This window comes from Hypanus sabinus, unplaced genomic scaffold, assembly GCF_030144855.1.
Source record: "Hypanus sabinus isolate sHypSab1 unplaced genomic scaffold, sHypSab1.hap1 scaffold_306, whole genome shotgun sequence".
Lineage (NCBI taxonomy): Eukaryota > Metazoa > Chordata > Chondrichthyes > Myliobatiformes > Dasyatidae > Hypanus > Hypanus sabinus.
The window spans coordinates 89,868-111,227 of record NW_026781218.1 but is presented as its reverse complement, the minus strand read 5'-3'; the positions used below and the strand labels follow the sequence as shown (position 1 = coordinate 111,227).

The 21,360-nt window shown below is 44.9% G+C and overlaps 1 protein-coding gene across 1 annotated transcript; it reads left to right on the top strand.

Moving 5' to 3' along the window:
- Positions 1-3,588: 3,588 nt before the first annotated feature.
- On the top strand, positions 3,589-19,018 carry LOC132388366 (zinc finger protein 420-like). Its single transcript, XM_059960703.1, has 3 exons — positions 3,589-4,123; positions 5,284-5,434; positions 16,494-19,018. Exon 3 carries the CDS (start codon positions 16,816-16,818, stop codon positions 18,286-18,288), a length of 1,473 nt encoding a protein of 490 aa, XP_059816686.1. The 5' UTR covers positions 3,589-4,123; positions 5,284-5,434; positions 16,494-16,815; the 3' UTR covers positions 18,289-19,018.
- Positions 19,019-21,360: the final 2,342 nt, after the last annotated feature.

Genomic DNA, 21,360 nt, shown 5'->3' with positions numbered 1-21,360 from the left:
ACTGACCCCATTTTTCTCCTATGGAAAAATAAAGGGATCCTTTCTTTTACAGATTTATTTTGTGATGGCCGATTGATGATCTTTGAAGAGTTAATTAACAAATTTTCTCTCGCTCATACACAAGTATTTCAATATGTACAGTTTTGACATTTTTTACAACATTATTTACCTAAGATTCCATGTTTACAAGAATCTGATTTGTTGGATGCCATTTTGAAATTGAATCCCTTTGTGAAAGGTTCCATTGGCAGAATGTATCATTTATTTTTGTTACCAAACGAGAACCTATCACTAAAGATTAAACAAGATTGGGAGAGAAAACTTAATATGACCTTTGTTAATGAAGATTGGCTTCGAGTTTTTAAAAATGTAAATTCCTCTTCTGAATGTGCCAACCATTGTTTAATTCCATTTAAAACTGTTCACCGTTATTACTTAACAAAGGAGAGACGATCTAAAATATTTCCTAGTATAGACAAATGCTGAGATAGATGTAAAACTGAAGTAGCTACTTTGTCACGTATGTTCTGGTCAAGTTCTTCATTAAAATAGTTTTGGAAATCTTTTATTTCTACAAGTTCTAAAGCTCTGAAAATTAATTTACAACCTAATAGGTTGACTGTTCTATTTGGTAAAGTTCCACATCATATTCAGGGTATTTCATCTTCAGATCAACATGTAATTGCATTTGTTACTCTACTGACAAGAAGGGCTATTTTATTACGGAAAGATATTTCTTCCCCTACATTCATTGAATCGTTTTCTCAAGGAATGTTATGTCTTAGTTTGGAAGAAATACAAGTAGAACTTTTGATCCTCGATTCGATTTTGAGAGAAGATGGGGTTCTTTTGCCAAATATTATCATTTAATTTGAATGTTGCTGTATGTTTTCCGTCCAATTTTATTTTTTTTATAAGTGTGAAATGACGGTTGATGATTCTTTTTAAAAAAAATTAGGTAATGGTCAAACGTATTGCTCCGGAGGGTTCATTCCTAATGGACTTTTCCCCTTTTTTTCTGGTTACTGGGTTTTTTTCCGCGTTAGATGGGACACTTTTTTCCCTTATTTTTCTATATATATATATATATATATATTTGTTTCCATTTTTATATTTTACGATCAGTTTTTTTTCAGCTTTATTAACTGTGTACATACTAATCTATTGACGTTTTGCATCATTATATAGCTGTAGAAGATTAAGCATCAATAAAAAAGATTCTAAAAATGAAAAATGAAACTGGCAAAACAATCACTAGACATATGGTGCAGAGTCACGTCGAGTTACATTGTGAGGTCGAGTCCATTTTATCATTCATTTAGCTTGTAACTGTAGACAGGAAACCGTCCTTGAGCCGGGCGTGTCGCACTTTAAGGCTTTTGTATCTCTTCCCCGATGGGAGAGCGGGTTTGCAGCAAGAATGTCCAGGTAATGTGAGGGTCTTTGAGTACATGGCCTGCTTTTCCGAGGCAGGGGAAGAGTAGGAAGAGTCCATGGAGGGGAGGCTTGTTTCCCTGATGTTCTCTGCTCTCCAAAGTTCTCTGCAGTCATGGGCAGAGCAGTAGCCATACGAAGGCGTGAAGTATCGACAAGAAGCTCAGAGACCTCGGCCTTCACCCTGCCTTGCGTAGCTGGATCCTGGACTTCCTGTCAGATCGTCGGCAGGTGGTAAGAGTGGGCTCCCTCACCTCTGTCTCTCTGACCCTCAGCACACATACCCCACAGGGGTGTCTCTTTGCCCCCCTACTTTACTCTCTGTATTCCCATGACGTGTCGCCACCCACAGCTCCAATCTGTTAATTAAATTTGCTGAATACACTACACTGACTGGCCGAATCCCAAATAATAACGAGGCAGCCTACAGAGAAGACGTCATCACCCCGACACAAGAAAACAACCTCTCCCTCATTGTGACAAAAAAAGAGGAGCTGGTTGTGGATTGCAGGAGGAATGGAGACAGGGACCAAATTCAACATTTCCAGACTGTTATTGACACAAAATGCACATTTTACTATTGATCATGACACAATGTATTTTATATATTGTTAATGATATAAAACATATTTAGAGATTGTTACTGACAGAGCATCGTATAATTTGTGTTCTGTGTGTTATGTGAATGTACTTGCGTGTGATGCTGCCACAAGTCAGTGTTCCTCTGTACCTGTACCTTCCCGTACTTGTGCACTTGGCAATAAATTCAACAGGACCTGAGAAATCTCAGTGAAATTTGATTAGTGATGATCATCTTGCCAGCTCGGTAGGTCGAATGTATGAGACAGTACACCGTTAAATGCAAAACCCTGAACAGTGTCGATGATCAGAGGGATCGTAGACTCCAAGTTCATTGCTCCCTGAAAGAGACTGAAACAGATTGATCCAGTGGTTAAGAAGGCAATTGGCGTGGTTGTCTTTATTAGTTGAAGCATTGAGTTCAAAAGTCGGGAGGTTGTGTTGCGGCTGTTACGAGCCTGCGGTCGTACTGTGACTGTTTCTTTAAGAGCGCCGGCGTGAGGAGGCGGGACTATGACGTCAGTCACAGGCTGATAGCGCTGAGTGTGGACTGAACCAGAAGAGAGGGAGAGAGAGCGAACTGCAGACAGGCAGTCGGCCAGTCTAAAGAGAGAGAGAGAGAGAGAGAGACTGCAAAAGCTGATCGCTTCAGTTATTCGCAGCTGAGGGTTGAGAGTCTCCTCGGCCCACGGTACACGGTACACGGAAGCACAACGAATGTGTGTGGCTGTCACTTCGTATAATCCATAGGAGTGGGTTTTGGAATATCTTGTGTTAACCCTTGCCTGGGTATGTTGTGTGGTAACCCCGGGAAGACGGTATTCCTCTGTCAGGTCACTTTCGCTGATAATTCGTCTGTGGACGGATTCAACGGATAAGAACTTCGTCGACGGTTATTTTGAAGTAACGGCCTTTTCTTTACGTTTCTCCATGGATTACAAGCATCTCTCTCCCATCATTTATTCCGTAGATTACTGAATTTTCCTACTTTACCATTTAAAGACTCTAAGCTTTGTTCCCTCAGACTCGATAGTCTGGGAAATACATTTACACACATATACACTTAACACTGTTAACTTTCCTTTATTTCGTTGTTACTATATTATAAATAGATACTAATAAAGAGAGTGATTTTAACATCAAAACCAGACTCCAGTGTGAACTCTATTGCTGCTGGTTCGTTTCTAAAACGTTGCAGCTCGTAACACAGTTTTATAAAACTAGTTAGACCACATCTGGAGTGTTTCATACAGTTCTGGTCGCCCCCATTCTCGAAAGGATGTCGGGGCTTTGGACAGGGCACAGAAGAGGTTTACCAGGACACTGCCTGGATTAGAGGGCATGAGCTATAACGAGAGGCTGGACAAACTTGTGTTGTTTTCTCCAGAGCGGCGCAGGCTGGGGTGAGACTGGATGGACGTTTATAAGATTACGAGAGGAATAGATAGAGTGGACAGACGATATATTTTTCCTGGGGGTTGAAATGTCTAATACATTTAAGGTGAGAGGAGTTGTGAGCGGCAAGTTTGCTTCTTTCCACTGACTAATGAGTAGCTGGAGTCTCTGCCTGGGGGGGGGGGGGGGGGGAGGTGTCACCAATCCTGACGAGTAATCCCATTTGCCCCTCCCATTTAACCGCAGCATCTGCGTGGCCCCGCCTCCCGATGATGTAACAATCTCTTCGCGCATGTTCACAGTCTCCGGGTGGACGGTGTTATCCTCTCCGCTCAGAGCTGAAGTGGGTCGGCCGTGTGTTCGGGAAAGACTTTCGACTCTTCCTTCGAGATCACTCTCTGCGGGCCGAAGATATCACTTCAATACTTCGGTATTGAGACCGATCCCGAGCGGGGAGATCTGATGTTGGCCGTGAGCCCGGAACTGAGGGCCAGTTAATCATCTATTTTCCAGCTATCTGGGCTCGTCAGAAATGTGTCGACTTAACTTAATCTGCATTGAACGATCCAAACCGGGAGCCCAGGCTGTCTGTTTCAGCAGAATTGAAATGGAAGACTCGCAGACAGGTCACTTGTGTCTTGTGCCGCAGATTCGCCCCGCCTCCGCTTTGTGACGCCAGATCACGTGGTTGATTTTGGCCACTGACTGTGTTCAGGTATTAACTTCCCTGATCTCGCCTCGCTTCCTGGGGCTCCTCGCTTTTGTCCTGGGGCTCCTCGCTTTTGTCGTGGGGCTTTTTGGCTGTTGTGTCTTCTCCCGGACTGGGGTGGGTGTGAAAGGTGAACGTCCCAGGTTGTGGGGATCTTTGATTTCATTGCCTGCTTTAGCCATGGACTGGGATGTCAAGGGGATGAATGGTTCGAGCTTCAGCACCACGCAGCGTGGTGTGTTCCTGAGCAAGGCACTTAGCCACACATTACTCCTGCACGTTTATAGCCCAGCGCCGGCGGTCACTCCAGTATAGGCAAGACAAGATCTGTATCCTAGGATCTGTAATACAAATTTCCTGAAATGGACCAGTTTTAACCTGGAAATGGAGTGATAGTATAACAGTAAAGAAAGCACAACTTTTCCCTGTCAATTATCTGGTACCATTTTGTCTGTTATTGCTGGAAATGTGTTCAGTACAGTTGTTGCTAATGAGGTTCACATGAATAATCTCAGGAATGATCGGCTTTATGTGTGAGGAGCATTTGATGGTTCTGGACCTGTGCTCGATGGAGTTCAGAGGGACGGTGGGGGTGGTGGAGGGATGTATGGTTAAATAAGCCTACCAAATGCTGAATAGCCTGGACATGAAGAGGATGTTTCCATTAGACAGGGAGTCTGTGATCTGACAGCACAGTCTCAGAATAAACTTGCTTCCCTTTAAAACTGAGATGAGAAAAATTTTTTGGCCAAGAGATGTCTGATATCTGGAATTTGTTGCCGCAGAATTTGTTTGAGGCTGCCATTTGGGTATATTTGTGAAGATTAATATACTGATGATTGCTGAGTAGCTTCAGTGTTACAGGAGGAAGACAGGAATATGGTGTTGGAATAAAAATCAGTCGTGGTTGAATGGTGGGCAGACCAGATGGATTGAATCACCTAATTCTGTTCCTGTGTCTTATATCTTACCGTGACTGAATGATGGCTCCTTCTTATCCCGTATCGTCTGTGTCATGTGAGGGACAATAAAAGATTGTTCACTGAGATCATTATATTTGCCTTCAACGTTTAAATTTCAGTGAGTTTTCTTCCTAGTAACATTAAGCAGAAATGTTTGGTCCTCCTTTTCATTGTTAACGTGCTTCATTATCTTTCATGTTAAAGTTAAAACTGCGGTGAGAGATTTATTGGAAGAAAACGCATGACTGAAGACGAGGGAACAGCAACATGTGAACCAGCCCGAGGATTGAGAGCACTGACTGGAGAGGACCCATATGACTCGGAGATTCCAGTGATTCAGTCAGGAGAAAGTTTGGTGAGTCTCATTTACTCAAACACTGGTCCTTTAGGCATTACATACCTGTACAAAGGAAGGTACAAAATAGTTGGGAGTGAGACAGAATGTGCCCAGAAGAACCAGTTATGCCAGTACCAGTCAGACACAGTTGTGAAGAAGCCCCCACCTCCAATATTCCCTTTAAACTTTTCGCCCTTCTCCCTTAACCCATGTCCTCTGGTTTTTTTTCTCCCTTAGCCTCAGTGGAAAAAGACTGCTTGCATTCACTCTATCTGTACCCATCATAATTTTATACACCTCTATCAAATCACCCCTCATTCTCCTACACTCCAAGGAATAAAGTCCTACCCTATTCAACCTTTCTCTGTAACTCAGTTTCTCAAGTCCTGGCAACATCCTTGTAAACCTTCTCTGCACTCTTTCAACCTTATTAATATCCTTCCTGTAATTGGTGACCAAAACTGCACACAATACTCCAAATTCCCCCTCACTATTGCAATATACAACCACACCATTACATTCCAACTCTTATACTCAGTACTTTGATTTATAAAGGCCATTGTACCATCTCATTACTGCCCTATCTACATGTGATGCCACTTTTAGGGAATTTTCTATCAGTATTCCTAGATCCCTCTGTTCTAGTGCACTCCTCAGTGCTCTACCTTTTACCTTGTATGTTCTATATTGGTTTGACCTTCCAAAGTGCAATACCTCACACTTGTCTGTATTAAACTCCATCTGCCATTTTTCCAGCTGGTCCAGATCCCTCTGCAAGCTTTGAAAATCTTCCTCACGGTGCACTACACCTCCAATCTTTGTATCATCAACAAATTTGCTGATCCAATTTACCAAATTATTATCCAGATCATTGATATAGATGACAAATAACAATGGACCCAGCACTGATCCCTGTGGCACACCACCTGTCACAGGCCTCCACTCAAGAATAGCAATCCTCCACGACCACTCTCTGACTTCTCCCTTTCTCAATTCCCATTCAAATTTACTACCTCACCATGTATACCTAGTGACTGAATGTTCCTAACTAACCTCCCATGCGGGACCTTGTCAAAGGCCTTACTGAAGTCCATACAGACAACATCCACTGCCTTGCCTTCATCCACTTTCCTTGTAACCGCCTCGAAAATCTCTAATATATTTGTTAAACATGACCTACCGTGCACAAAGCCGTGTTGACTCTTCCTAATAAGTCCCTGTCTATCTAAATAATTGTCGATCCTATCTCTTCGTACTCCTTCCAATAACTTACCCATGACCTACATCAAACTTTCAAGCCTATGATTTCCTGGATTACTTTTAGAGCCTGCTTTAAACAACGGAACAACATGAGCTATCCTCCAAATCTCTGGCACCTCACCCGTAGATAACGACATTTAAATATATCTGCCAGGGCCTCTGCAATTTCAACACTAGTCTCCTTCAAGGTCCGAGGGAATACCCTGTCAGGTCCTGGAGATTTATCTACTCACCTCAAGGTAGCAAGCACCTCCTGCTCTTCTATCTGTATAGGTTCCATGACCTCAATACTTGTTTGCCTTATTCCATTGACTCCATGCCAGTTTCCTTAGTAAATTCAGACACAAAAAAAACATTTAACATCTCCCCAATTTCTTTTGGTTCCATGCATAGTCGACCACTCTGATCCTCAAGATGACCAATTTTATCCCTTAACTATCCTTTTGCTATTAATATATCTGTGGAAGCTCTTACTATCCTTCACCTTGACTGCCAACGCCACCTCATGTCTTCTTTCAGTCCTCCTGATTTCTTCCTTAAGTATTTTTTTGCACTTTTTATACCCCTCAAGTACCTTCTTTGCTCCCTGATTCTTACACATGTCATACATCTCTCTCTTCTTTATCAGAGTTCCAATATCCATCGAGAACCAAGGTTCTTTATTCTTATACACTTTGGCTTTAATCCTGAGACTTTGTTCCCAGGGTGTACTCATGGGCCGTCCAGAAATGATTTCAGCTGGTGACAACCCTGTTTTCCTCTGTGGGGTAACCCTCATGTGGAATCGGGCTAATGGTCGGACCTTCAACCAAGTGAGTCCAGTCTCCACTGTTAGTCTGGCCAGTTTACTCTTCAGAGTGCCATTGGCTCTTTCCACACTGCCAGCGGCCCGTGGGTGGTGTACACAGTGGAATTGTTGCTTGATAGCTAGTTTGTTACATACTCCTTCATTTACTTTCACCATAAAGTGTGGGCCATTGTTGAACTCAGCATCTCTGGCTTGTACCTGGGAATTATTTCCCATAATAATACCTTCACAACAGTCACAGCAGTATTAATGGTAGTTGGAATAGCTTCAATCCATCTATTAAACACATCTATAATAACTAAGCAGTATCTATAGCAATGTACTCTAGGCAATTCAATAAAATCAACTTGTAGACATGAAAAAGATCCACCTGTCAAGGGAGTCGTACCCGATGTGCAGGGTACAGGTTACCAACCATTCCCTCCTTTCCCAGGTGTGTCAAAAATTGTATTGGTAAAAATTGTGTTGGAACACAAACCTGTCCCACTAGGTGATCCAAAAACTTAGGCCGGGGACTTTCTTGCACCCCATATGGGACCACAGTTTTCACTCCTCCTCAGAGGCGTCCCCCTGAGAAGAACAAAACTCGAGGTAGCTGCAGAACAGTGAGTAAGTTGTCATTACTAATGGGGTGGCCAGAGGAAGTCAAGAATCCCCATGTTCCTAGAGAGCCCCGTAGTCATGTGCAATTCCAAATGCATAATGGGAGTCTGGGTGAACGTTCCCACTTCTGTCTGTTGCTGGGATACAGGCACGAGTCAGAGCAAACAGCTCAGCCTTCTGGGCGGAGACAGCTGCTTCAAAAGAGGCCTGTTCAGTTACTTCACTGTCTGTCACTATCGCATCGTTTCCCTGCTGGATCCACAAAAGAGCTTCCATCCTCATAAAACGTTGCCTCAGGCTAGAGGGGGTATTGCAGAATGGATGGGAGAGTCTGTCCTTTCCCAGTGATCCGGACGGGCTAGAGGGGGCATTGCAGAATGGATGGGAGAGTCTGTCCATCTTTTACAGTGATCCGGACGGGCTAGAGGGGGTATTGCAGAATGGATGGGAGAGTCTGTCCTGCTTTCACTGTGATCCGGACGGGCTAGAGGGGGCATTGCAGAATGGATGGGAGAGTCTGTCCTTCTTTCCCAGTGATCCGGACGGGCTAGAGGGGGCATTGCAGAATGGATGGGAGAGTCTGTCCTTCTTTCACAGTGATCCGGACGGGCTAGAGGGGGCATTGCAGAATGGATGGGAGAGTCTGTCCTTCTTTCCCAGTGATTCGGACGGGCTAGAGGGGGCATTGCAGAATGGATGGGAGAGTCTGTCCTTCTTTCCCAGTGATCCGGATGGGCTAGAGGGGGTATTGCAGAATAGATGGGAGTCTGTCCTTCTTTCCCAGTGATCCGGATCGGCTAGAGGGGGTATTGCAGAATGGATGGGAGAGTCTGTCCTTCTTTCACTGTGATCCGGACGGGCTAGAGGGGATATTGCAGAATGGAAGGAAGAGTCTGTCCTTCTTTCACAGTGATCCGGATGGGCTAGAGAGGGTATTGCAGAATGGTTGGGAGAGTCTGTCCTTCTTTCACTGTGATCCAGACAGGAGGGCAGACTTCATGGACTGAAATTGCCCAGAGATGGGGTACAACATCTTGGGTTCAGTCACTATTAAAAGAATGTCTTACCAGATGTCCCGTCTTCACCTCAGACTCCTTCTAGTATCGGAGTTGGCCCACGGCCAAGTCTTGCCAGTCTCCCTTGGTGCTGGAGGCCTGTTTCGTCATGGTGTAGGCCAGGAGCACTCGGCTCATTGGCTTGAACCCAGGTCAGACCCTGAAGGTGGTATTGGGAACCTCCAGTCCTGTCTGTCGCCAAAAGAAATCTGGGACCTCGGCCAGAAATGCAATGCAGTCTCTTCCTTTAACCTCTCCAATCACCGTGACTGGGAATTTCTGTCCCTCGGGGTGCATAATATTGGCTTTCCTCAGTTGAGCACCACGTAGGGTCATAGCACAGAGTCACATGAGAGTCGGCCACTGGAAGAAGGGGTTCAAATGTACTGGAGTCCAGATAAAGTGCCCACCACTGGGTGGTCAGAGGAAGCTATCAGTTGTTCGCAGTTCCAGCATGATATCCTTGTCCATGCATAGAATCTCAACTTCCAACAGACAGAGCAAGTCTCTCCCTACGAGATTACACCCCCGTCTGGTGGTGACAGTAAATGAAACCTCACACTGGTTCCCCTGGAATTCCACCTGCAGTGGCTGGGTACGTGAATACGTACGTTCCGTGCCTTCGAACACTGACAGAGTGATTGTAGCGTCTGATAGCTGGAATCCCTTTTCCGATACTATTTCCTGATCGAGAATGGTTGTGGTTGCCCTCATATCAATCATAAATGGAACTGGATTTCCAGCAACTTGCAATATTACATTGGGCTCTTCCTGAGGGTTGGCAGTCATGGTTGCAAGGATCTTCTTGTCAATTTCTAAACGGGTTGTTGTCCCCACCTGTCACTTGGTAGGTTTTTGTTCCCATTTCTGTTCCTCAGATATAGCCCGCTTGCGTCCTTCCCGCTGAGCATATTCACCTTTAATATTAGTTCCCTTCGGGGTTGATCGGGATTCGAAATTTGGGTCCTAATGATATGTCAAAGCTCATCGCATTCGATTTTGGTCATTGTCAGGCCAATCCATATTATTTGTTTTAATCATGTTGGCTAACTCAGTTGGTAAGCATTGGAGCAGTAGGGCATTGAACTCGAGGGAAAGATTCCCATCATTAAAGGCTTGGTCTCCTGCAAAGGTGCAGTAGCAGGCCACAAGTCACTCCCAATAGTCTGGTCCCGATTCCCCAGGCTCAGGTTTGCATTCAAGTACTTTAGTGATGTTTACAGGTTGCTGGAGAGCCCTTTCCAAGGCTTGAATAATCTGGTCAGTCTGTTCATTCTCATTATGGTTTTCCGCCTGTTACTCCTGATAGCTGTAACTCCTGTATCTCAATTCTGCCTTCCCTTTTTGCCTCTCATCAGCTGAGAGAATCATGCAGCAGTTAAATCTTGAGGAGTCGCATTAAACATTTGTATGGTACTGTGGACACACTGAGCAAACTGCGCTGTTTTTTCTTTTCTATCTGGGGCCTGATTCATGATCATTATCATTTCTTGAGGCTTCCAGGGAGCATACACAGGAATCACAGAGGGCTGTCCGTCTTCCTATTCCGAGGCGGAGCGTTTGCTACTGCTGTTCAGGAGGATTTAAACTAATGTGGCAGAGGGATGGGAACAAGTGCAGAGAGACAGAGGGGTGAAGAATGACAGTAGAAGCAAAAAAGTAGTAAGGTGAAAAGTAAACGTGGCAGGCAGTCAAATCCAGGGCAAAAATCAAAAAGGGCCACTTTTCAACATAATTTTATAAGGGCTAAGAGTGTGGTAGAAATAAGCCTGAAGGCTTTGTGTGTCAATGCAAGGAGCATTTGTAATAAGGTGAATGAATTGAATGTGCAGATAGTTATTAATGAATATGATATAGTTGGAATCACAGAGACATGGCTTCAGGGTGACCAAGGATAGGAGCTCAACATCCAGGGATATTCAATATTCAGGAGGGATAGACAGGAAAGAAAAGGAGGTGGGGTAGCCTTGCTGGTTAGAGAAGAGATTAACACAATAGAAAGGAAGGACATTAGCCTGGAGGATGTGGAATCGATATGGGTAGAGCTGCGTAACACTAAGGGGCATAAAACGCTGGTGGGATTTGTGTACAGGCCACCTAACAGTAGTAGTGAAGTTGGGGATGGCATTAAACAGGAAATTAGAAATGCGTGCAAAAAAGGAACAGCAGTTATAACGGGTGACTTCAATCTACATATAGATTGGGTGAACCAAATTGGTAAGGGTGCTGAGGAAGAGGATTTCTTAGAATGTGCGCGGGATGGTTTTCTGAACCAACATGTCGAGGAACCAACTAGGGAGCAGGTCATTCTAGACTGGGTATTGAGCAATGAGGAAGGGTTAATTAGCAATCTTGTCATGCGATGCTCCTTGTGTAAGAGTGACCATAATATGGTGGAATTCTTCATTAAGATGGAGAGTGACATAGTTAATTCAGAACCAAATGTTCTGAACTTAACGACGGGCAACTTTGAAGATATGAGACTTGATGTAGCTAAGACAGACTGGCAAATGATATTTAAAGGGTTGACGGTGGATAGAAACATAGAAAGTAGGTGCAGGAGTAGGCCATTCGGCCCTTCGAGCCTGCACCGCCATTCAGTATGATCATGGCTGATCATCCAACTCAGAACCCTGTACCTGCTTTCTCTCCATAACCCCAATCCCTTTAGCCACAAGAGCCATATCTAACTCCCTCTTAAATATAGCCAATGAACTTGCCTCAACTGTTTCCTGTGGCAGAGAATTCCACAGATTCCCCACTCTTTGTGTGAAGACGTTTTTCCTCATCTCGGTCCTAAAAGTCTTCCCCTTTATCCTTAAACTGTGACCCCTCATTCTGGACTCCCCCAACATCGGAAACAATCTTCCTGCATCTAGCCTGTCCAATCCCTTTAGAATTTTATATGTTACAATAAGATCCCCCATCAATCTTCTAAATTCCAGTGAGTATAAGCCTAGTCGATCCAGTCTTCCTTCATATGAAAGTCCTGTCATCCCAGGAATCAATCTGGTGAACCTTTTGATTAGGGGACCAAAACTGCACACAATACTCTAGGTGCGGTCTCACCAAGGCCTTGTACAACTGCAGTAGAACCTCCCTGCTCCTGTACTCAAATCCCTTTGCAATGAATGCCAGCATACCTTTCGCCTTTTTCACCGCCTGCTGTACCTGCATGCCTCCCTTCAATGACTGGTGTACAATGACACCCAGGTCTCGATGCACCTCCCCTTTTCCTAATCGGCCACCGTTCAGAGAATAATCTGTTTTCCTGTTCTTGCAACCAAAATGGATAACCTCATATTTATCCTCATTAAATTGCATCTGCCATGAATTTGCCCACTCACCTAACCTATCCAAGTCACCCTGCATCCTCTTAGCACCCTCCTTACAGCTAACACCGCCGCCCAGCTTCGTGTCATCCGCAAACTTGGAGATGCTGCATTTAATTCCCTCATCTAAAATCATTAATATACATTGTAAACAACTGGGGTCCCTGCACTGAGCCTTGCGGTACCCCACTAGTCATTGCCTGCCATTCTGAAAAGTTCCCGTTTACTCCTACTCTTTGCTTCCTGCCAACCAATTCTCTATCCACATCAATACCATACCCCCAATACTGAGTGTGTTAAGTTTACACACTAATCTCCTGTGTGGGACCTTGTCAAAAGCCTTTTGAAAATCTAAGCATACCACATCTACTGGCTCTCCCCTATCCACTCTACTAGTTACATCTTCAAAAAATTCTATAAGATTCGTCAGACCGGAATTTCCTTTCACAAATCCATGCTGACTTTGTCCGATGATTTCACCTCTTTCCAAATGTGCTGTTATCACATCTTTGATAACCGACTCTAGCATTATTCCCACCACCGACGTCAGAATAATTGGTCTATGATTCCCCGGTTTTTCTCTCCCTCCTTTTTTAAAAAAGTGGGCTTACATTAGCCACCCTCCAATCCTCAGGAATTAATCCAGAATCTAAGGAGTTTTGAAAAATTATCACTAATGCATCCACTATTTCTTGGGCTACTCTGGGATGCAGAACATCTGGCCCTGGGTATTTATCTGCCTTTAATCCCTTCAATTTACCTAACACCACTTCCCTACTAACATGTATTGCCCTCAGTTCCTCCATCTCACTAGACCCTCGGTCTCTTACTATTTCCGGAGGGTTATTTATGTCCTCCTTAGTGAAGACAGAACCAAGGTAGTTATTCAACTGGTGTGCCATGTCTTTGTTCCCTATGATCAATTCACCTGTTTCTGACTGTAAAGGTCCTTACATTTGTCTTGACCAATCTTTTTCTTTTCACATATCTGTAAAAGCTGTTACAGTCAGTTTTTATGTTCCCTGCCAGCTTTCTCTCATAATCTTTTTTCCCTTTCCTAATTAAGCCTTTTGTCCTCCTCTGCTGGTGTCTGAATTTCTCCCAGTCCCCAGGTGTGGCACATTTTTTTGCTAATTTATATGTTTCTTCTTTGGACTTGATACTATCCCTAATTTCCCTTGTCAGCCACAGGTGCACTACCTTCCCTGGCTTATTCTTTTGCCAAACTGGGATGAACAATTGTTGTAGTTCATCCATGCTTTAAATGCTTGCCATTGCATATTCACCGTCAACCTTTAAGTATCATTTGCCAGTCTATCTTAGCTAATTCACGTCTCATACCTTCAAAGTTACCTTTCTTTAAGTTCAGAACCTTTGTTTCTGAATTAACTATGTCACTCTCCATCTTAATGAAGAATTCCACCATATAATGGTCACTCTTACCCAAGGGGCCTCGCATGACAAGATTGCTAACTAACCCTTTCTTTTTGCTCAATGCACAATGTAGAATGGCCTGCTCTCTAGTTGGTTCCGCAACATTCAAAGGCAATGGCAAGCATTTAAAAATTGCATGGATGAACTACAACAAGTTTTAAGTTTTTCAGCTTAAACCTATTCCCCCTCGTGTTAGCTGTTTCAGCCCTGGGGAAGAAGCCGCTGGCTATCCACACGACCAATGCCTCTCATCATCTTATGCACTTGCATGATTTTCTCCAGGGTGAATAAGACGATGAGCTCACTGTGGTTTTTACGTTCTCTCTCTCTCTCTCTCTCTCTCTCTCCTTGTGTCTAACGTCACAGCCCCGCCTCACTCAGGCACAAAGTGACACTCACAGTAAGCGAACCTGTGGTCTCGTAACACAATGCACCTCTGAAGTCTGACAGCAGACTAGCGAGTGAATCTTCGATGGTGCAGAGTCAAAAACAAAAAAGTTGCCAGCCTGAGTCAGGGCTTTGGGGCTCCAGAGAGCGATGGGGTCTAGAATTTACCAGGAGGAGGAGGAATCAGACCAGCAGGATGTGGCTACAAAAGGAAGGTCAGAAACATTTGGAAACTGGTTGACCGGAAAAAAAGGTGGTTAATTTCAGGCAGCAAATGTGGAGAGGAATAAAAAGACAATGTTTAGGCTGAGCCCCTTCAGCATGCCTGGACTGTGTACTCCGCTGCTTAGTTCCTCTCTGAATTGCAGAGTTCCTCCAGCGTTTTGTGTGTGTGTGTCTCTGTATTTCCAGCAACTGCAGAATCTCCTGTGTTTTATATCTGCATTTTACTTTGGCGTGAGATACACGTTGATATTGAGTATATTGTTTATGGGAGCTGCTTTCTACGTTAAAACAGCTGTAGAATTTTTCTATACACACTATAAAAAAAATGAGGTATGGACATTGAACCGGTGCTTGCAGAAATGGTTAATGGCATCGTGATTACCCATAGGGCCATGCATTAAGAATTTTGCCAGTGCTAAAGCGCTGATGAAATGCGCAGGTGTCAGGCTGAGGACGTCCCTGAGTATCACACATGCGCGCAGTACACAGAAGGCTTTAAAAATGTCGGGTGCAGGTAATAGCGATTCTCCGTGTTTTTATCTTAAACACCGACTTCGCGACAATTCCTGTGAAATCTGGACACCATGGCCAACAATCCCGGGACAGTCCTGCTCTTGTCCCTGTCTCTCAGCACCACGATCCATACACGGGCCCCGGGGAGCTTCCGGCTGCTGAGTGAATGGGAACCGATGGATCTCTCAGACAGAGCTGAGCTCCAGCTATCTAAACGCAAGGACTAGGAACTCAGAGAAAGGGAACAAAATCTTTTACATCACCAGTTGAGAAAATCACCTTTGTTTTACCTCCAATCACTAATAAGAGAAAATCTGAAGATGCTGGAAATCCAAGCAACACACACAAAATGCTGGAGGAATTCAGCATTGGTACTCTTTTCCGTAGATGCTGCCTGGCCTGATGAGTTCCTCCAGCATTTTGTGTCTGTTGCTTGTTCTACCTCCTCTTGTTCTGGACTTTTCTACCGGTGAGAGCATGTTTTGTCCCATTCTCTCTGGGTACTGAATGATATCAAGCACCTTTGCCCTGGGCAGCAAGTAGCTTTCACATCACAAATGTGCCCGACTCCAGTGAGACAGAAAGACTACTGCCCTTCCCTTCATATTCATTGGCATTGCCATCACTGAGTTCACCACTGTTAGTCTTTGTCTGATGTGTGTATTGTGGCGATGCAAACGTTGCTGGAGAATTGGGGGAGGCTTCAAGGGAGGATAGAAACTGAGTTCACCACTGTCAGTCATTGGGGGGGGGGGAGGGTTCAGGGGAAATATTTATGTAGAATATAGAAACTGGTAATATTTGTGTGTATTCTGGTGTTGCAAAAGTTGCTGGAGAATTTGCAAGTGGGAAGAAGTGGAATGATATTTGGAAATCTGACTTGTTAAAGCATAACTTAGCAAGCAAACAATATAGGGACAACATGCAAAAACTTTGGTGAGAAAATCCTTCATTACCCATTACAGGCCTGCTACATAGGTTGTGTGAGAGTGTAGATGAACTGGATTGAACCCAGAGGAGATCAAAGTTCCTATTGACTGTGATTTTCTAGCTGTGAAAATGAATACCTCTCTATATAAAATTCACTGTGCACATCTTGTCACTGGGTAAAAAAAATGCACAGTGCAAGATTTATGTACACACTGGTTATTACAAATTAGAGGGGGTATTGGAGGGAAGATGGGGAAACCTGTAGTGTCCCTGATGCCCTCACTTACAAGAAGTGCATCCAGCTGCAGCTTGTAACCCTGCACTGTAAGGAGTTGGAACTTGAAATGCATATGGGAATTGATGGTCATTCCAGATGCCAGCACTCTGCCCAGTCAGGAGATGATTTATCTTCCAACTTGGGTTTAACCTCACTGTAACAGTGTGATACCAAATCAAATCTTAGCAACTCAAGTAATCTCATCTGAAATGTTGTCCTACACTCATTGATGGATTTTGTAAATCTTTTACAGGTTAAAAACGGGAAGGAATATGTCTCCAGGAATCTGAAACACGGCACAACAGTTTTTTTGTCTCTGTCCAGATATTTAAGAAGTGGAGCAAGGGATTCAATCAACCATCCTTCCTGCTCAGACTGTGGGGAGGGATTCACTTGGTCATTTCAACTGAAGGTACATCAGCAAGTTCACACTGGGCAAGGCCATTCATCTGTTCTGTGTGTGAGAAAGGATTCTGTCGGGCATCCCACCTGTGGACACACCGCTCAGATGACACTGGGCAGAGCTGGTCATCTGCTGAATTTCGGGGAAGGGATTCTCTCGGTCATCTGACCTAATGGCACACCAACGTGTTCACACCAGGGGGCAGGCATTCACCTGCACAGTCTGTGGGAAGGGATTCACTGCGTCATCCAACCTACAGAGACATCAACGAGTTCACACTGGGGAGAAGCCATTCACCTGCTCAGTCTGTGGGAAGGGATTCACTCAGTCATCCCACCTACAGAGTCATCAGCGAGTTCACACTGGGGAGAAGCCGTTCATTTGCTCAGTCTGTGGGAAGGGATTCACTCAGTCATCCCAACTACAGAGTCATCAGCGAGTTCACACTGGGGAGAAGCCATTCACCTGCTCAGTCTGTGGGAAGGGATTCTCTCAGTCATCCAACCTACAGAATCATCAGCGAGTTCACACTGGGGAGAAGCCGTTCACCTGTTCAGAATGTGGGATAGGATTCACTCAGTCATCCCAACTACTGGCACATCAGTCAGTTCATAATGGGGAGTGGCCATTCACCTGCTCAGTCTGTGGGAAGGGATTCACTCAGTCATCCCACCTACAGAGTCATCAGCGAGTTCACACTAGAGAGAAGCCGTTCACCTGCTCAGTCTGTGGGAAGGGATTCACTCAGTCATCCCAACTACAGAATCATCAGCGACTTCACACTGAGGAGTGGCTGTTCACCTGCTCAGAATGTGGGAAAAGATTCACTCAGTCATCCACCCTACTGAGTCATCAGCGTGTTCACACTGGGGAGAAGCCGTTCACCTGCTCAGAATGTGGGAAAAGATTCACTCACTCATCCACCCTACAGAGACACCAGCGAGTTCACACTGGGGAGAGGCCATTCACCTGCTCAGTCTGTGGGAAGGGATTCACTCGGTCATCCATCCTACAGAGTCATCAGCGAGTTCACACTGGGGAGAAGCCGTTCACCTGCTCAGTCTGTGGGAAGGGATTCACTCATTTATCCAGCCTACAGAGTCATCAGCGAGTTCACACTGGGGAGAGGCCATTCACCTGCTCAGACTGTGGGAAGAGTTTCACTCGGTCATCCCAACTACTGGCACACCAGTCAGTTCATACTGGGGAGAAGCCGTTCACCTGCTCAGTCTGTGGGAAGGGATTCACTCGGTCATCCCACCTACAGAATCATCGGCGAGTTCACACTGGGGAGAAGCCATTCATCTGCTCAGAATGTGGGAAGGGATTCACTCGGTCATCCACCCTACTGAGTCACCAGCGAGTTCACACTGGGGAGAGGCCGTTCTCCTGCACAGTATGTGGGAAGGGATTCACTCGGTCATCCACCCTGCAGAGACACCAGCGAGTTCACACTGGGGAGAGGCCATTCACCTGCTCAGTCTGTGGAAAGGGATTCACTCAGTCATCCAGCTTACAGAGTCATCAGCGATTTCACACTGGGGAGAGGCCGTTCACCTGCTTAGACTGTGGGATAGTATTCACTCGGTCATCACAACTACTGGCACACCAGTCAGTTCACAGTGGGGACTGGCCGTTGTTATGAATCCCTGGGTTTTGTTTGATGTGGACTGTCATTTTAAGAGAGAGAGACAGGGATTAGGATGCCAACTCAGTCTGACTTGCTGCTTGTTTTCATTGCTCGCAGCTTGTTTAGTTTTAACCGAGGACACAGACACTCAGAGACAGACAGAGACAAAGGAGGAAAAATGGAAGGATTGAAACCAGGGAACTAGTGGCCAAGGGTCACTGTTTGGAACTTTCCTATGCCCACAAGGACGGGTTAATTGTCGATTCACCGTACATCGAATGTGTGGTTGTCATCTCGTTTGATCCTTAAGAGTGGATCGGATTTGGCGCATCCTGTGGAGACCACTTATGTGTTAACCCTCGCCTGGCTGTGGTGTGGTAGTTCACGAAGACAATACCCCTTGTGACAAGTCACTTTCGATGATAATTTGTATGTGGATTTGGAACAATGACGGATAAAATCTCCAGCAACTGTTCTCTCGTTTTACCACCGTAGAACCTGTGCAATTCTACATATTTGACTTCTCTCGCCATTTACCCTGGATCATAACTCACTCTCTCTCATCGCCTATTCTGTAGTTCAACTGAACTTTCATACTTTACCATCTCAAGACTGGAAGCCTTGTTTCCCCTGAGCTCAATAGTTTGGGAGTTACATTTACACACATTTATAAACTTAACACTGTTAACTTCTGTTTATCTTGTTGAAGTTGCAATTTTACAAGTAGATTCTAATAAAGACAGATTTAACATCAAAACCAGACTCCAGGTGTAGTCTATTGCTGCTAGCTTGTTTCTAAAGCATTATGGTTTGTAACAAATTTGGGGCCTGCGTCTGGGATATGAACAAATTTGGGGGCTATTAATCGATGAATTATCGATTTGATTGGGGAAATCCCTTTTGATTTATTTGTGTGTGGAAATCAGCAGCAATGGACATTTATAAATTTCTGGAAGTGCCAACCCCTAAGGCATTAGGAAAAGCCAAAAAGAATGAATTGCTGACTGTTGCTAATGGGCTGAATCTTAAGCAGGTAAGGGGGTGTGAAGGACCAGGGCAAGCATAAAACTAGGAGGGGAGGTAAAGGTAAACCAATAGGGGTTTTATTATAAAATATAGGCATCCACCCCCTTGTTCAGAGACTGGGATCCCTGTTTCAACCAGTAATGATGTGCATTGCAATGTGTTCACCTCTCAGTCCTCGATTCTCTAAATGAAAGGGTTATCACATTTGATCTTTCTTTATATGATTACACAACCATTTCAGGGATCAGTCTGTTGAAACTTCATTGCACTCTCTAATACAAATACTCTCCAATCACTTTTTTAATCCTCTGTGCAAAAAATGTCCATCTTCTGCAGCCCCGTGTTGCCCCAACAACTCACCTCCTACCCCCATCATTGGCCCCACTTGCAGGTCAACCGTCTGTCGGTGTTTCCTCCCCTATGTGAATCCCTCTGCTCGCCACCACCGTGGGCTCAGACATTTCCACAGATTTCCACCGGGGCAAACATCTTGTCCGCTCCCTCTCACACCATCTTTTTCCTTTCAATTAAATCCCTCCTCTCCCTCCCCAGGGAATTGGCATCAAACCGACAGGCCGAGCGGTCTCCACCTCTCGGCGACATATCAGACTCCGGCTGCAGGAGACACTTCACAAACGCCCCAACTTCCCTTGGAGGGAAATGGAAATAAATCAAAAAACGGACATTTACTCCGCTGTGATGTGGAGTTTGAGGCCGGAGCGGGAGGCGAACTCAGCGGGGGTAACACCCTCTGGACTTGTCCACCTCTGCGACTGGTGGTAACAAGTGATTGACATCGCTTTGCACCAATGGGAATAGCGCAGCCCCTGAATCCTTTGTTGACAGCGGTGGGGGGGGGGGGGGGAGGGCTGGTCACGTGACTATTAGCCCAGCTATTAAACTGATAAAGCCCGAGCTCACCAGCGCATGGATGACGTAAGACGCTGTGCACGTAAGGGCTGATCCCGGTGTGGGAAGCCCATGCGTGACGTCAGGCGCGAGGGGGGTCTGTGCGACGTCACCTGTGGGGATGCGCTCTTATTTAAATGCACCTTAATGTGCGTTTCTTATGATTTCAGAGGGACAACAACATTAATCACGGGTTTCATTACTGAATCCACTGTTGTGAGATGTAAAGTAAACTGTTATGTGTCCGGCTGGGCCGTGTTGTTTTGGGGGCTATTGATCGATTAATTAGCTATTTGATCGGGCATATCCCTTTAGATTTATTTGTGGAAATCAGCAGCAGTGGATATTGATAAATTTCTGTAGGTTGGATGACTGAGTGCATCCCTTCACGTACTTCCTCATCTTGGTCTTCCTGGAATCATTCTTTGAAACTTCTCCGGACCCACTCAATTACGAGCACATCTTTTGCTCAGATAATAAGACGTAAGTACAGATCGGAATCTGCTCATAATGCACCAACAGTGATCTGCCCAATGCTTTATATAGCTATTGTATCGCATCCTTGCTCTTATATTGTTAACATTGCAGTTGTCATCCTTAATCAACTCAATCTGCAAGCAAATCTTTAGGGCCTCTTGCTCAAGGACTCACAAGCACTTATGCACATCTAATTTTTTCAAGTTTCTCCCATTTTTTTTTCTACGCCAAATACTTCTACCAAATGTACATGAGTTGCATACACTGTATTTCAACTGCTACTTTGCTGGCCTTCTCCAGACCTATCGAAGTCCTTCTGCAGACTCCCGCTTTGCTCTCAACTACCTGTCCCGTACTGATCTTTGTATCAACTGCAATGTTCGTCACCAAGGTATCAATTCCGTCATCCATAACATTCAGATTTAACATGAAACGATGCGGTCTCAATACTGACCCCTACAGAACAGCATGAGTTACCGACAGCAAAACAGAATTGCCCACATTATTTTGACTCTTTCTCCCTTGTCAGTACAAGTTTCTTTCCTGTAATTCCATGAGCTGTGATCCTGTTAAGCAGCCTCACGTGCAGCACCTTAGAAACATAGAAAACCTGCGGCACGTTACAGGCCCTTTGGCTCACAAAGCGATGCCGAACATGTCCTTGCTCTAGAAATG